At 35.5% G+C, this 16,733-nt stretch overlaps 1 protein-coding gene across 4 annotated transcripts in view; it reads right to left on the bottom strand.

Annotated features, from left to right (window-relative positions):
* Positions 1-897: 897 nt before the first annotated feature.
* LOC306884724 (forkhead box protein N2-like) overlaps positions 898-16,733 on the bottom strand; it is a 55,257-nt gene continuing 39,421 nt past the window's right edge. For 2 of the 4 annotated variants that reach the window (XM_079440873.1, XM_079440871.1), the window contains exons 2-6: positions 15,528-16,078; positions 9,862-9,986; positions 9,617-9,666; positions 8,939-9,007; positions 898-4,618 (exon numbers count right to left, since the gene is read on the bottom strand). In XM_079440873.1, the coding sequence (XP_079296999.1) occupies positions 4,173-4,618; positions 8,939-9,007; positions 9,617-9,666; positions 9,862-9,986; positions 15,528-16,061 (1,224 nt within the window). In that variant the 5' untranslated portion in view covers positions 16,062-16,078 and the 3' untranslated portion in view covers positions 898-4,172. The remainder of the gene's footprint in view (positions 4,619-8,938; positions 9,008-9,616; positions 9,667-9,861; positions 9,987-15,527; positions 16,079-16,733) is intronic. The other 2 variants (XM_079440872.1, XM_079440874.1) reach the window with 1 other exon arrangement.

Here is a 16,733-nt window from a genome sequence, read left to right as displayed (position 1 = left end):
TATAAACTAGAACATTTCAACCAAATGTAAATGTCTAACAAATATATTTTAATTAAATACATAAAACATAATTGTATAAAATGATCAGTTTTTTTCTCTACCCAATATTAAAATATTAGACAAACATTTTCCTCTAGACGTAATTTTATATTCATATTTTCATAATGAATATATTTGATCATATCAAATAATTAAATAATTTGAAATAAATATAGAAAAAATAAAGAAAATTACTTAAAAAATCATATATTTTTTATTATAATAATATATAATTTTATATATAAAAAAATATTGATAAATTAAAAAAAATAAATAAATAACTGTCAGAACAAATTCATCTTGATAATGTCAGATAACTTTGATTGAAAGGTAATGAATTTGGGAATTTAAGAACACAATTAGATAATAGCAATTTAGCTCAACCAATTACCAAGCAATGCTGACTTTTGTTCAGTCCGTGGTGTAAAGAGTTCACATTAGCAATTAAAGAAAAAACACTTTAGCAAAACACGGTCGAGTCACAGTGTCTGAATCATTTTTGATCCCAAATTTTGATCAGTTTTACTGGTGGTCCACGGTGTGAAGAATTGTTGGTTATAATACGTCAGTTATTTTGCCATCCTCACTTACATAAATGAAGGGTCCTGCACCCACTAGTAAAAAAATATATATCTGGTGTCTGAATAATTTTTGGTTTGACTATTTATTTAAATATAAAAATGTATTCTATTAAATACTATATATATTTTTTTTTTTTTATGAATTTTATTACTCTCTCTCTCTTTACACACTATAATATATATAAAACACACACGAAACCATTAGGTGACCTCTCACTACTAAAGTGATGACGAAGTGTTAAAATGTTTTAGGTACACACATCTGGACAAAACAATCTTAAGTAAAACATCATCTTTTATTCAGTAATACCATATATAATGCAATTGCATATCTTTGGCGAAAATAAATTTTATAAACATTTTATTAACAGAGGTTAGCGTACAAAAAACGAGGGGTTTGTCTGTCTAGCAGACGGCAGACAGGATCAATCTCATACTGAGGTGGCAGATCGGGTTGGCATTATTTACATCATAGTCTGCAGAAGACCACATGAGACGACGAACAAACATCTGCTCTTCACAGGTACATCTCCACCTCGGAGTTGAGTTCATTGGACACTGAGAATGAATCTGCAGTGCATCATGGGACAGCGAGCGGATGGTCACGTGGCAGTGCAGATAAACAATGGCAGTTTACAAAAACACAATTTCAGGAATTGCAATTTCACATGCACTCATGTTAAAAATGTTACATTTGGGGTCGGTATTTTCCCAGAATTCATCTTGCTTCATGGGTGAATCTCACGAATACGTCACAATCATCTTTCAATCAATATTACTCAAATTAGGAAAAAAAACGAAACAAAAAATAGGGAAAAAAATAAAATATCTATTTATACACACGCACATGTATATCTAGGCTTATTTATATGCATTAAAAAATTACAATTTATATAAAATGTACAATATTAAAACAATGTCAAAAAGAAAAACCACAATAAACAATCCTAATTTTAAGTCAAATATAATTGCTTATTTCTTTCATTTGTATTTGAGGTGAAATGAATTCTTATTTTCTTGACAGGTTTCATGAGATTCACCCTCACTGGGTCTTGGTAATCAATATTTCTTAATCTGATGCACAAAACAAAAGAAATAAAAAGGCAGGATTAATAAAGCAGTTTTGGCAGTGATTGAATATTTTGGCACCAGAGGAGCAAACACAGGTTTTGTAGACACTGATGATGTTGAATGGAGCAGCTCATTAACAGCGAGCGAGCCGTTTATTCTTGGTGTGGTGATGAACTGGTGTAGGTGATTCTGCTGTTTTGGCACAGGTCCTGCATGTGCTTCTGCTTTGGGTCTGTTGTTAGAGAGTGACCGGCTCCTGATTCACATTACAGACGGAGGGGCAAAGGAGGAAAATCAACAAAAACTGCACATTATACGTCATCTACTAACATACAGCATTAATAAATAATCATATTTAAAACATCTGGTTTCATGCGCTATCAGGTTTTTTGATACTCAGTAGTTTCTCATTTAAACTTTAGTGGATCATATTTCACCCCGAAATAATAATTACATCCCATTATTATAACTAAATTTTGATATTTGAGCTTCAAATTTGCTTGTACATCAACTTTTTTTTTCTTTTCCTTGCTATGGTTACAAATACTGTATTCCTCTTTTTTTAAATTGTAAATTAGAGATGGTATAACAAACACTTCCATGATTTGCAGTTAACAATTATTTGTTTTCACATTAGACGAATTAATTAATTTTAAATGAAAACTAAGGCATTTTATTAAGTATCATTTTCCCCAGAATTCAGTAATTTGAAGGGAAAAAATGTGCTTAAATTGTCACGAAAACAACGTCATCTAAAAAAAAAAAATCTTAACTTTCATTTACTTTATGCAAAATATAATTTCTTATTTTTCCTATTCATTTTGAGGTGAAATATGAGCTTTTCTTTAGTGGTTTCATGTGATTCATCCTCATATGAACATGGATCTCTACATCTACCCACAGTCTCGAGTTCCTCAAGCTTTAAATGGTTTAAATCAAGTGTTGATCTTCTAAAGTCTGCTGACTGCATTAAAACGCGAACGAATGGATACAGAAACGCATGCATACATAATTTCTCACACACACACATATACATATACCAAGAGGAAATTAGAGCTACACGGCTTTCGATTTTTGCATAGGCTCTGAACAGAGGGAATCAAACAGCAAGCTGTTCATTTAGCACACAGAAACCGATGAAGCATCTGAACAGATCACAGACACCAAAGAGAGAGAAAAAACACAGGATGATGGGAAAATGTGTTCCAGTCCTCTGCTGTTCATTCAGACTGGTTCCAGAGTCTGTTTGGGGCTGGTTTGTGTTTATCAATCCTTCTGCTGATGGTTGTGGATCTTGATCCTGTGTTGATATTCAAGATTAGGCTTTTGATTCCGGTCATGCAGTTTTTTTTACACTTTTTAAATTTGTTTAAAGAGGCTCATAGTGTAAATCTCATGAAATCTGTCATGAACATGTTCAGGTCATATTTCACTCCAAAATAAATAAATAAATAAATAAATACAATTCTTATGAATAATAAACTTCATTAAAATATTAGTCTTCATTAAAAATAAGTCTATTTTAGTACTGTAATAATATTTTTTTTCTTTTTTATTTGCATTGTAACATTTTCATGACAATTAAGCATTTATAAGGAAAAAAAATAACATTAAGGTAGAAATTATTGTATTGGTTTTTATACTAATTTTCACAGATTTAGAAAAGTAAAAAAAAAAGGTTTATTTGGAATTTTTGTACATTCCACCAAATCTGTAAAAACATACTGGAATTTTTTTTATTACATTATTAAGAAGCATCACTGCAACTAAAAAATATTTCATTACAGTAATTATAATTATTGAGAAAATGGGAATTTGAAGAAAATGGCCCAATGCAAAATTAAAAAAGATTAGATTCTGGTGTGAAGTGTGACCTGTTTACATGAGATTTACCCCATAAACATCCCCAAACACCACTGATGGATCCTTAAAGAAATGATAAAGTAATCCGTTATCCGTAGATCCTTTCTGACCTGATGACAACCCAACACATATCCAGCACCTCTGATGAGGAGAACGAATGTAACGCCACCCACCTGATGAGAATTATTGCATTCTTTGTTCTGTACTTAAAAAAAAGAGCAAGGAATCTTGACGTACTTGGCGTCTATAAAATGGACGAGAGGTTAGTGCTTCGAACAACAAAGACATGCACTCGTTCTCTGTATAAATAGCACAGATTCACTTGGAAGAGTAGGACACTCACTTAAAGAGGAAGCATGCAAACGTTTAAGAGAAAAAAACACCAATTTCTCCCTATCCCGAGAGAAATCCTTCATCCTGAAGCACAACAACCTGCGTTTCTCCGAAAGTCTCAGTATGGCTTCGTTCACCTCCGCGTGAGGGTTGCTATTGCCGTAGTTTGAGTCAGGGAGGGAATTCTCTCGTATAAAAACGCAAAAAAACAAGAGAGAAGGTTTCAATGATGTGAAAAATGAGGAGGCACAGTCACTGATACACAGTCCAGGGGTTAAAATGTCACTAAACCATTGATTTCCGGTGCTTTTCCGGCTTTTTACTCTTGGCTGTTCGCTTGGAGAGATCCAAGCCGGACCGGATCCCGGCAAGGTGCAACAGAGACCCGGCCGCCTCCTTCAACTCCTCGTCCAGTTCTGGTTTGGACTCTTGACGGGCTCGTTTAACCGGAAGAGGGCACTTGACGGTGAGCGGGCGACGGACGGGGTGCGAGGGCAAACGCGGGTTCCTCTCCTCCTCCGAATCCTCGTCGCTGTGGAAGCCCTCGCTGCCGGCGCGGCGGCCCTGGCCCGAGTCACAGCCGGCCTCGTCCAGGGAGGACAGCGAGGACGAGGAAGAGCGAGACGAGCAGCGTTGGAAAGACGAGCTGCTGTAATTGTGGTCCTGCTTCGGGTCGCTGCTCACCAGGACCGAATCCGGGCGCGAGAGGTCGATGGGGCTGTCCGGGTCACCTGAGGACCAAACCACAACACAGTCATAGTTAGGGGTGGGCGTTATGGGCTTAAAAATATATCACGATAATTGCCAGTATTTATTGCGATAACGTTATCAATAATGATAATTCAGGGAATCTTAGAGACAAAACGTATTTTTTTTAAAATCCTGTTTCTTTAGAGAAAATTATTAGCTTTCCTATTTTTACCCAAAATAGGATGTTGCGAGAATTACTGAGTACACACATAATATAATGACTATTTAATTCATACTGGAAGTCGAGGGCGCCCTTGTGCAAAAACTCCACATATGCATTGCAGAAGTAATAGCACGGACTACGCTCCAGGAAATCCCTAATATGGACGAAGGTATCCAGTTATTGCTGTAGCTGAATAAAATGCAGATAGAGAAATTTTAACCGAAGAAACTTGAAGACAATACGATTGCGACAATATATGGTTTGTGTTCAAGCAATATTATTATTAGGTATTATTATGTCTGATCACAAATTTATTTCAAACACTCCACTGATGTTATGATGTTAAGTTAATTTGGAGTAAAAGCAATGCAATAAATGATATCTTTGTTGGACAACAGGTTTGTAAACAGGCTCATGCACATGCAAACCTGTATCACACACGTGCTATTGCACTACATTTATTCAAGGCTCAGATCGATTTTTTGTCGCACTGTACAGCCCTAACCAAACCAGTTCCAGATTGTAGAAGGAACTCCTCATTTAGCGATAAACTCCTCCTCAATTTCATGTCCGCTTTCCGCCATGTCGCACACAAAATCGTGGGAACACTATCACAAACGATAAGATATTGCCTATCCCTAATAATAATAATTTGTGAAAATTAAGATAGAAATAAAACTGTAAAGTTTGGTGCATGCAAGTGCTGCTGAAGTGGAGATTTCTGAAAGTGATATAAAATAAACTCTTAAAATATGTTTTTTCTTTCCACTAGTCTGAAACAACACAATATGAAAAGCCAAATAGGCCAAAATCTCAAAATTGACCAGGGCATGAAAAAAAAAAAAAAAAAATGTTTTGTAGTGTCTTTCTATTCTGTAGCCCTATTCGGAAGGGACTAGTTTTACAGGGGGGTCGTTAGAGAAATTTGTGTTTCACAGACGTACTTAACGATTTTAATCCCGTCCGAATCTGCCACGTCTGTGTTTTTCTCACACATCCTCTGTAACAATTCCAGAGCAAATTACCAACAGTTTTTCGGCAAACTCAGTGATCCTCTGAGAAAACTAAACCCATCCGAATGCGAATGTCTGCGATTGCAGATGATCGTTTTCCTTGTGTGTTTTAGCCAACATGAATTACCGTAGACGCTCTTACCGTGCGGCGCACGTATTTTTGATATGTTTACCTCCCGGCAACGAAATTAAAAAATAATAATAAAATCAAGAGCCAGATCGTGTAAACCGTTAACATTGGCTACTGTAATATCAGCGTCAGGTAAGATTAACGTTACTCACCTTCATTTCTGCACTCAATTACATAATGTTTTAATTACATATGTCGGCTACATTTATTAAAATTAAACATGGTTTTGCTATACTAGCCATAAAGCTTCACCATGGTATTTGTAGTAAAACTGACATTATACTATCAATCCGAATGACTATACGCAATGCACGCATGAGTGCATGATCTCTGCAATGCCCAGATGCCCAAACCCTCCCACCTCTGTAATAAACACATGGATATGTTGGTCCCATCTGAATAGGGCTTACAGATCTAATGGATTTTGGGGCATTGTATTGACAGGTTTCATGAGGTTTAGCCAGTTATAAAATCTTTTCATGTAAATTTTCCATCTCTGAAGCGTCAATCTGTAAACTGCCATTATGAAACACGTCATCAAGTACTTTTATCTGCCCGTCTTAGTGAAGCACTCTTATGATGGTTTATTCTGCTACGGGTGATTAAGGCTCATTAGAGGTAGAGAACACTACAGTGACATGCTTAACGAGGATAAAGACGTGTGAAGGAAGTGCAATGATGCACTAATTACCAGCAAGAGCTTTTAGTTGCTACGCAGACATATTTGCAAAACCATCTCCATAAATAATGATGCAAATGTGCCTTTCTGCATGAACTTGAACTAAACAGACTCATCCGCTGCACAAGGCTACACTCTGTGTAACATCAGTCTCACAGATACAGATTTCAGACTTGCCAGCACCAACATTATAGAGGCACAAGAGCATATTTGAGAACAATAGAAAGATAGAACGATAGATAGATAAATGGAATGTTAGAAAGTTAGAGTGTTAGGTAGATAGAATGTTTGACAGATACAGCGATAGAATGCTCAGTAGATACAACAATAGAATGTTTGATAGATACAAGGATATTTGATAGATACACCTATACAATGTTTGATAGATACAGCGACAGAACGTCCAATAGATACAGCGATAGAATGTTTGATAGATACAGCGATAGAACGTTCGAGAGATACAGCGACAGAACGTCCGATAGATACAGTGATAGAATGTTTGATAGATACAGCGATAGAATGTTTGATAGATACAGCGACAGAACGTCCAATAGATACAGCGATAGAATGTTTGATAGATACAGCGATAGAACGTCCGATAGATACAGCGACAGAACGTCCGATAGATACAGTGATAGAATGTTTGATACAGCGATAGAACGTCCAATAGATGTGGCGTTAGAATGTTTGACAGATACAATGATACAATGTTCGATAGATACAATAATATAATAATGTTCGATAGATACAGCGTTAGATAAACAACAGAATGTTCTAGAGATACAGCGATGGAATGTTTGATAGATACAGCGATAGAACGTTTGATAGATACAGCGATAGAACGTTTGATAGATACAGCGATAGAACGTCCGATAGATACAGCGATAGAACGTCCGATAGATACAGCGATAGAACGTCCGATAGATACAGCGATAGAACGTCCTATAGATACAGCGATAGAACGTCCGATAGATACAGCGATAGAACGTCCGATAGATACAGCGACAGAACGTCCAATAGATACAGCGATAGAATGTCCGATAGATACAGCGATAGAATGTCCGATAGATACAGCGATAGAATGTTTGATACAGCGATAGAACGTCCAATAGATGTGGTGTTAGAATGTTTGACAGATACAATGATACAATGTTCGATAGATACAATAATATAATAATGTTCGATAGATACAGCGTTAGATAAACAACAGAATGTTCTAGAGATACAGAGATAGAATGTTTGATAGATACAGCGATAGAACGTTTGATAGATACAGCGATAGAACGTTTGATAGATACAGCGATAGAACGTCCGATAGATACAGCGATAGAATGTTTGATAGATACAGCGATAGAACGTTTGATAGATACAGCGATAGAACGTCCGATAGATACAGCGATAGAATGTTTGATAGATACAGCGACAGAACGTCCAATAGATACAGCGATAGAACGTCCGATAGATACAGCGATAGAATGTTTGATAGATACAGCGACAGAATGTCCGATAGATGTGGCGTTAGAATGTTTGACAGATACAATGTTACAATGTTCGATAGATACAATGATATAATAATGTTCGACAGATACAGCGTTAGATAAACAACAGAATGTTCTAGAGATACAGCGATAGAATGTTTGATAGATACAGCGATAGAACGTCCGATAGATACAGCGATAGAACGTTTGATAGATACAGCGATAGAACGTCCGATAGATACAGCGATAGAACGTTTGATAGATACAGCGATAGAACGTTTGATAGATACAGCGATAGAACGTTTGATACAGCGATAGAACGTTCGATAGATACAGCGATAGAACGTTCGATAGATACAGCGATAGAACGTTCGATAGATACAGCGATAGAACGTTCGATAGATACAGCGATAGAACGTTCGATAGATACAGCGATAGAACGTTCGATAGATACAGCGATAGAACGTTCGATAGATACAGCGATAGAACGTTCGATAGATACAGTGATAGAACGTCCGATAGATACAGTGATAGAACGTTCGATAGATACAGCGATAGAATGTTTGATAGATACAGTGATAGAACATTCGACAGATACAGCAATAGAACGTTCGATACAAAAATAGAATGTTAGAAACAATGGTACAATGTTAGATACGACAATGTTACACAACGATAGACAGAATGATAAAAATAGATAGAACGATAGATAGAATGAAAGGACGACAGAATGATAGATAGCTAGATAGCTAGATAGAACAACAAAACGTTAGATGGATAGAATAACAGAAAGTTAGAATGACAGACATAATGATAGATAGATGGGGTCTTCTCTTACATGGGTCACTATGGTGTCCGGGGGCCGAGTTTAAGAGCATCATAGCAGTGGCGGCATCAATGTCAGACTCTGTAAAGGACATAAAGACACACAGCGGTCAGAGCACTGCTCAGTGTAAGAGTGTGTGTGTGTCTATGGGGGGAAATCAAGGGACTGGAGTTTGTCAGTTTCCACACAACCCTTCAGAACCTTTCAATTATTCATTACCAACCAGACAGAGGAGAGAGTGAACACAACTGCCGCCATACTCAAGGAGACGGAGAAAGAGTAAGAAAACGCTTGATAAGGACAAATAATGAAAACAGTTCAGCCTGCATGAGGACAACAAACAAAAATAACAGGGTTCTCATACTTTGTGACCAAAGAGTTTCCATACTTTTGAAAGATGAGAAATGGTATATATATATATATATATATAAAATCATGTGACCCTGGGAACATGTTGGAACAGTGGAGACCTGTGATCATGAGAAATCACTAAAAATCATGTGGGTGTGATGTGTAAAACGGGTTTCCTAAACTCACAGGAAGTGTCCTCAATGACTCAAATGACAGTCACTTAATCGCTTTCAAGCACACTGGAACATGCATGCTTTTATTTGTTCTGTGACTAACAAGATTTCAAATTGGCACTTGATTAGACAGACATTCAACTTAAAAAAAAAATGGATGGCTCACCTTTGAGAGAGCAGCCCTGGAGGAAGAGGTGACGTGCGGGTGAGAAGGCACTGTCAGACAGACAAACACACACACAGAGAGACCGACAGTAAGACATAAAGCAGGACCATGAGTCAAGGCACTTATGATGACTTGAGAGCCAAATGGCAACAGAACCACTTTTTCAGAGGAGATGTGTGGAACAAGGCCGGTTTGCATGCATGCATCTCCATTAGCTTGTACTCTAGTAAATGTGTGTGTGTTACCTGGGTGGGGAAGCAGGGGGCGTGCAGAAGGAGTGGGTTGAGGGAAAGTGCTGTTTCTTCAGGGCCTGGATCAGATTGGGTCTGTATTCGGGGTCCACACACCACAAAGAGCCCTTCCCATTAACCTAGAAGAAACACATCAACACACACAGTTAGATCAACAAAGGACAGAAGATGACTTCAGCAAATCGAAAGTAAACAAACACTCATTTAGTTTTTATGTAATGTGACTAAACGCACACTTGCGTCACGAACTGAAACAACTGCTCAGGTCGCTTGTTGATTGCTTTTGAGAAAGAACAAATTTACAGACGTTTTCCAGGGTTGTGGCATCAAATCAAATAATCAAAACTGACTGTTCTGCTTAAAACTCCCAAAACACTGCAGTTGGTTACTTTATATTGGTCAAATGTTCTCCTGTCAATAATATACACACCAGCAGCCTGAGAGGATCTCGCTGCTCAAAGTGTCTTAATGTGATCATCTAAGCATGTGATTGGCAATACAGACCCTGCTGGGAGTTTACGAGCAGTGGTTAAAAGCGGCCGATAAACATCAGAACATGGCTGTAAACAGAATAAAGGGTGTTTATGACAGGATCTGATCCATGAGCTCAGTAAGTATCAGTAATTATTATTGCACTCAATGGATGGATTTTGCTGGGAGTCAAGAGTGATAAAGAACATCTATGAGAAGAGATGCTAGTAAAGATCTTCCATTTGCCAAGCAGCAAAACATAGCATAAGGACAGGACAGGTCAGATTTATCTCTCAAAATAAATATAAAAAAATAAATAAAAAATTATATATATAACAATTGAATACTTCAATCTCTTCTAGATTTGTCATTATTCTAAAAATCTCATTACCACAAAAAAGTATATAATAAATAAATAAAATAAGGTATAATAATAAAGTATTAAAACAAATATGCATATTAAAAAAAATCAATGCATTGCAGTATTCTGCAATATTTTTTAAAGAAAACGACTAAAGCACAAAAATATGTACATAAAACAATGTATAATATTTTTTATAAAACAATAATAATAATTGTTGTATACACAAAAAGTATTGTGATAGTATTTGTTCTTAAATATCATTGCCATAGAAATATGTACATAAACAATGTAGAATAATAAATGTATAATTTATAATATTAATTAATAAATAACATTAATAATAGTATTAGTAGTATTTGTTCTTGTTAAATCTAAAAATCTACCACAAAAATATGTACATAATAATCATACAATGCATCATTAATAAAAACTTAATTTTATATATATTTTAATAATTTTGTTATTTATTTATAATATTACATATTCATTTATAATAATAATAATACAAAATGCATTGAGGTAGTATTTGTTGCATTACATTAAAAAAAAATTAAGCTTTTTTATACTCAAGAAATTCTAAAGTATTACAGTAAACGTACTCACTAAAGAGAATTTGTGGATGAGGTACTTAATTACCACAAAAATCATGAGACTATGCTAAATATCTTAATGCTCACGATAAACATAACATTTTCTTTGTGCAACAATGTATATATATAGAGAGAGAGAGACACAGAGGAATAGGTAGGAGGAGGAGGAGGTCTATAACCTTGACTCAGATTACCAGCCTGCTCATAAACAGGAAGGAGGAAACGTTGCCATGGCAACCGAAACCAGGCAGTGTCATGTGAAACCAGCTCTGTGTGTCTGTCTGGATGGGCTCTCGCTGACCTCACGGCTCCACAGAAGATCATTCACTGCCATTAGTAAATACATCACAGCATCGCCTGACATGACACTGACCGCACAGTCGGACAGAGAAAAACCATCATCTGTGGCCTAATGGTTAGTGCACATTAAGCTGTGGTGCTCAAGCGGGCGACACAAGTTTAAACCCAGCTCGCAACCTTTCCAGTACCTCTCTTTACTCTCCTCTAAATAAAAAGTGGACCTAAAAATAAAACAAAAGACTGTTCTTAGCAAGAGCAATTAAATCATAACAGGTTACATACTGTGGCCTCAAAAAAAATAAAAAAAAATTGGATGCTACAGACTAAATTTTAGATGTTAAATATCATAAAGTGTCAAAAAAAACATTAAGTAAAACTTTTAAGAAAAATAAGTTTGCTGAGTTGAAATGATAAAACAATAGATCTAGTCTTGATAAAACAAAGCATTGCTTTTGAATTATTTGGTTCTGTATCATATTAATCAATTTCTAGCTTTAGCACAATGACATTCATCTCATCAGCAAAAATGTCTACAATATTTTCTCATTACTATAATAGATGTTCATTTTTAATTATTTGTCTAAATACTGCAACAAACAATATTTTTAGTTCAAATCTAAATAAATTAAGGCAATTAAAATTAAGGTGCAATTATTTATTTATATTTTGTTTCGCAGTAATGAGAAGTCACTAAAATTAATTAACTATTTGAATTCATAAAATGATCAAGATAATATTTTCATATTTTTAGCTTGACGGCACATTCATCGCATTAGCAAACATGTCTATTATATTTTCTCATCACTGTAATAGTTATGCATTTTTAATTTTCTGAGAAACAAAACTCAAATTTTTTTGAACAAAGTCAGGTAATTAAAATTAAGGTAAATTTATTTATTATTTTTATATATTCTGTTTTGCAGTAATGAGAATGACACAGCACTTAAAATAAATGATTAACTATTTGAATTAATAATGTTCTCGATAATATTTTAGTTTTTTTTAGCTTTAGCACAATGACAACATACACACAGAAAAATAAGGGTTTAAAACAGCTTGTCCCTGGAACAGCTCCCTGGCTTAAAAGGACATATTTGTACCTTTTTTTTTTTTTTTTACCCCTAATAGGTACATATTAGTACCTTAGAGCAGTAATACGTACCCTTAAGGTACTAATATGTACCTATTAGGGGTAAAAAAAGTACAAATATGTCCTTTTAAGGGTACTGCTCCAGGATGCTTACAATTTTAAACCCTTATTTTCTTAGCAGAAGTTACAGTTTTTATATATTTGGTTTCAAATTTGAAAAAATTCAGGCAAATAAAAAAAATGAGGTAAATTTATTTATTTATATTTATTTTGTTTTGCAGTAATTAGGAAGAAAAGCCCTAAAAAGAACTTATTTATTATCTGAATTCATAAAATGTTCTAGGCAATATTTTAATCATGTCTTTTAGATTTTGCACAGTGACAACATAACTGACAATTTTCCTTATTTATTTTTATAATAAATCACAGTATTTTTTCCCCACGTAGTATAAATGTGACCCTGGACCACAAAACCAGTCATAAGTGTCAATTTTTCAAAATTGAGATTTATACATCATCTGAAAGCTGAATAAATAAACTTTCCATTGATGTATGATTTGCTAGGATCAGACAATATTTGGCTGAGATCTGAGAATCTGAGGGTGCAAAAAAATCTAAATATTGAGAAAATCGCCTTTAAAGTTGTGCAAATGAAGTTCTTAGCAATGCATATTACTAATCAAAAATGAAGTTGATATATTTACAGTAAGAAATGTACTAAATATCTTCATGGAACATGATCGTTACTTAATATCCTAATGATTTTTGGCATAAAAAAGAAATATACCCCAGCGACTTAAGACTGGTTTTGTGGTCCAGGGTCACAAATGTGACTTAACATATATTACTACATTTATATTTTAGTAAAAAAATATTTAGTTTTTCAACTGAACCATCATATTTTGGGGTCCTTGGCATTAAAAAGTTTTGAAACCCCTGAAAACATCCACTAAAAACACTTCTACAAATTCACCGAAAAAGCAGTTAAAACTGACAGTAAAGAGAAAAGATCCAGCATTATTTGAGAGACGCAGATACAGACGCTCTCTTTGATGTTTTGTGTCATCAGACACGTTACACTTCCCAAATAGTTTTTTTAGGCCACTGTAACACTGACTGGTCTGCATATGACTCTTTAAGATCATGCTGTCTTTTCAGGAAGTAGAGTTGTTGTGCTGCTTCCTTTGTTTTTGCTCACTGTGTCCTCCAGCAGTGTGTGTGTGAGAGTGTGTGTGTGTGTGTGTGTGTGTGTGTGTGTGTGTGTAGGATTGCTGGGCTGATATAAGCTGCTGTGGGAGTGTGTTTGCTCTCAGGGAGGAGCCGTGACCTTGACTGGATCCCCACCTCTTTATCTCAGCGGATGGAGAAATCCTCGCCAAAACCCCATCGTCACACAACCACTGCACCACGGTCACGACCGAGACTACAGACCAGAGCTATTTTAGTATCATTAATATGCTATTATATTCATATTTTAAATGAGTATATTTCTTTTTTTTTTATTTCAGTCAAAGTTGTTGTCATTTTTTATTTTTTTGTCTATATAATGTTTATTAATTTTCATGATTCATTATTTAAGTTTTAGTCATTTTAATACTTTAGCTTAAACTAAATGAAAATTAGAAATGTTGCCTTGGCATCAAATTAAAAATTTTATATTTTTAATTTTCATTAAAAGTTTTAGTAGTTTTGTTATGTTTTTATTAGTTTATATAAGTTTATAAAGTATGTGTGTATATACTTTTATTTCTATTTCAGCTTTAGTTTAAGAAATTACTTTAACAAACTAAACAGATTTAAAAAGCTGCCTTGGCATCTAACTGAAACAAAAGTTTTAGTTTTTATTTCTATATTTTTCTTATTTTCATTTTAAGTTTTAGTAATTTAGTCATTTGTCACTTTTATTAGAATAATGCATAATTCTGCATTAATTTAATTCCTATTTCAGTTTTAGTCATTTTAGTACTGAAACTAAATGAAAATGATAAATGTTGTCTTGGCATCTAACTGAAGTTTTATTTATTATGATTATTTTTTTTCCATTTTAATTTTAGTTAAAATCTTTGTATCTTAAATTAAAATGTGGCCTTGGCATCTGCCTGAAATAAAATATTAATTTTTTTTTTTTTTTTTTGTGATTTCGATTTTGTCATTTTTATTAGTTTTTGTTCTTTTAAATGTACATATTTAGTTTAGTTTTAGTAATTTTAGCACTTCAACTTAAACTAAACAAATTAGAAATGTTGCCTTGTCATCTAACTCAAATAAAATGTTTACGTTTTTATATTTTCATTTTAAATTTAGTTAAAGTTTAGTACTGATGTTTATTTTTGCCTTTTTTATTCGTTTTTTTAAATGTCTAAATCTTTTATTTCAGTTTTAGTAATTTCACTACTTAAGCTTAAATTAGAAAAGTGAAAAGAGCCATGCAGCTCAAATTAAATTAAGTTAAATTTTTAGTCATTTTGTTGCATTTTTATTAGTTTTGTTGTTTTTAGTGTCTATATGATTTATTACTTTATTTTAGTTTTAGTACTTCAATCTAAACTAAAACAAAGATTAGAAATGTTGAAACGTTTTTATGCATTTTATAAAATTATAGATTTTATATTATTTCATACATTTAATTTTTATTCCATTCCATTTCAGTTAATGTTTATTTTATTTTAACCAATAGTTTGTTTTATCTAACGATAATATCCAAGCGGTCAAAGAAACAAAGTCATATTGGTTTGGGGGAACTACACCATCAACCTCAGGAGAAGACATTATTAGTAAAATGAATTTCGAAAAAATAAAACTGATTTCATAGGGCCCTAAATGCGTCTAACTTTGCACCGCTCACCTTCCCAAGGCTCCTCTCCACCTTGCGGAAGCACTTGTTGAGGGACAGATTGTGGCGCACCGAGTTCTTCCAGCCAGTGGGGGCGCTGGAGAAGTACGGGAAGTGCTCCAGGATCCATCCGTAGATGTCCTTCACTGGAAGCGACTTGCTGGGCGACTGTTCGATGGCCATGTATATGAGCAGGGAGAAGGAAAATGGCGGCTTGGACTTGATGGACTCTCCGGAGTGCGCCGCGGCCGAGGAGATGACAGAGGCGCTGTTGGTGCCCTCGATGTCGAAGAGCGGGCTGGGGCTGGATTTGGCCTCGGGGCCGCCCAGCGTGAAGTTCTGCAGCAGGTTCTCGTGGAGCCAATTGAGGTTGGTGAGCTCTTCGTCTCCTGAGCTGGAGCTGCGGTCCAGGCTGGTGGCCAGAGGGCTGGCGGCGCACTCGGCCTCGGGCAGCGTCCCACAAACCCCACGCAGGCCCGCCTGCTCCCCCACCACGCCCGGGGATTCTGCTTTCTTATCTGGTGACATCCCGATGATGGGACCCATTAAATCAAGGACGTCTGCTGAAAAGAAACAGAAAAAAATAAATAATTAAAAACAAATTAAAATGATGCACAAGATGGTAATCATTTGGAGCTAATAGAAAATGCTACGTAACTCTGAGAATAGGTCAAGTTAAAGACGCAAGCTCATAAAAGCCACACGCTGAAACGCAAACATAAAATGATGATTGTGATGACAAGGATTTATCTGTTGACATAAATTTTGAGTGCAATCCATAACAAATAGCCTATTGCAATATACAGTATCAAGTGGATCGAAACCTTTCATTAACGTTGTCCTAAAACTAGGGCTGTGCAATTAAATCGAATTCGATTATCATGCGCATCTCGTCAGTAAAGCCGGTTCAGTGATTGGCAGTAAATCACCATCACCTGCTTTCAAATGGAGCGGGAATTACTACACAGAGCCGTAGTTCACCGATAATATCACGTTCATAATCGCAGACGAATTGCCTTCGATTATGAACACGAAATTGCCCAGCTTGTCAGTGAACTACGGTTCTGTTCTATTCTCGCAGTCGTTCAGCGACGGCAGCTGAAGGAGCTGCTCTTGTGTCTGAGGGTTGTTGAGGTTTCTCGAGAGCGTCTGAGATGACCCGGACTCGTTCTCATCACCGCCCACCTCCTCACGCAGCTGCTCGTTAGCCATCGACGG

Source organism: Barbus barbus, assembly GCF_936440315.1.
Source record: "Barbus barbus genome assembly, chromosome: 18".
NCBI classification, from domain to species: domain Eukaryota; kingdom Metazoa; phylum Chordata; class Actinopteri; order Cypriniformes; family Cyprinidae; genus Barbus; species Barbus barbus.
The sequence above is the reverse complement of the archived record's forward strand: the minus strand, read 5'-3'. Positions and strand labels throughout refer to the sequence as shown.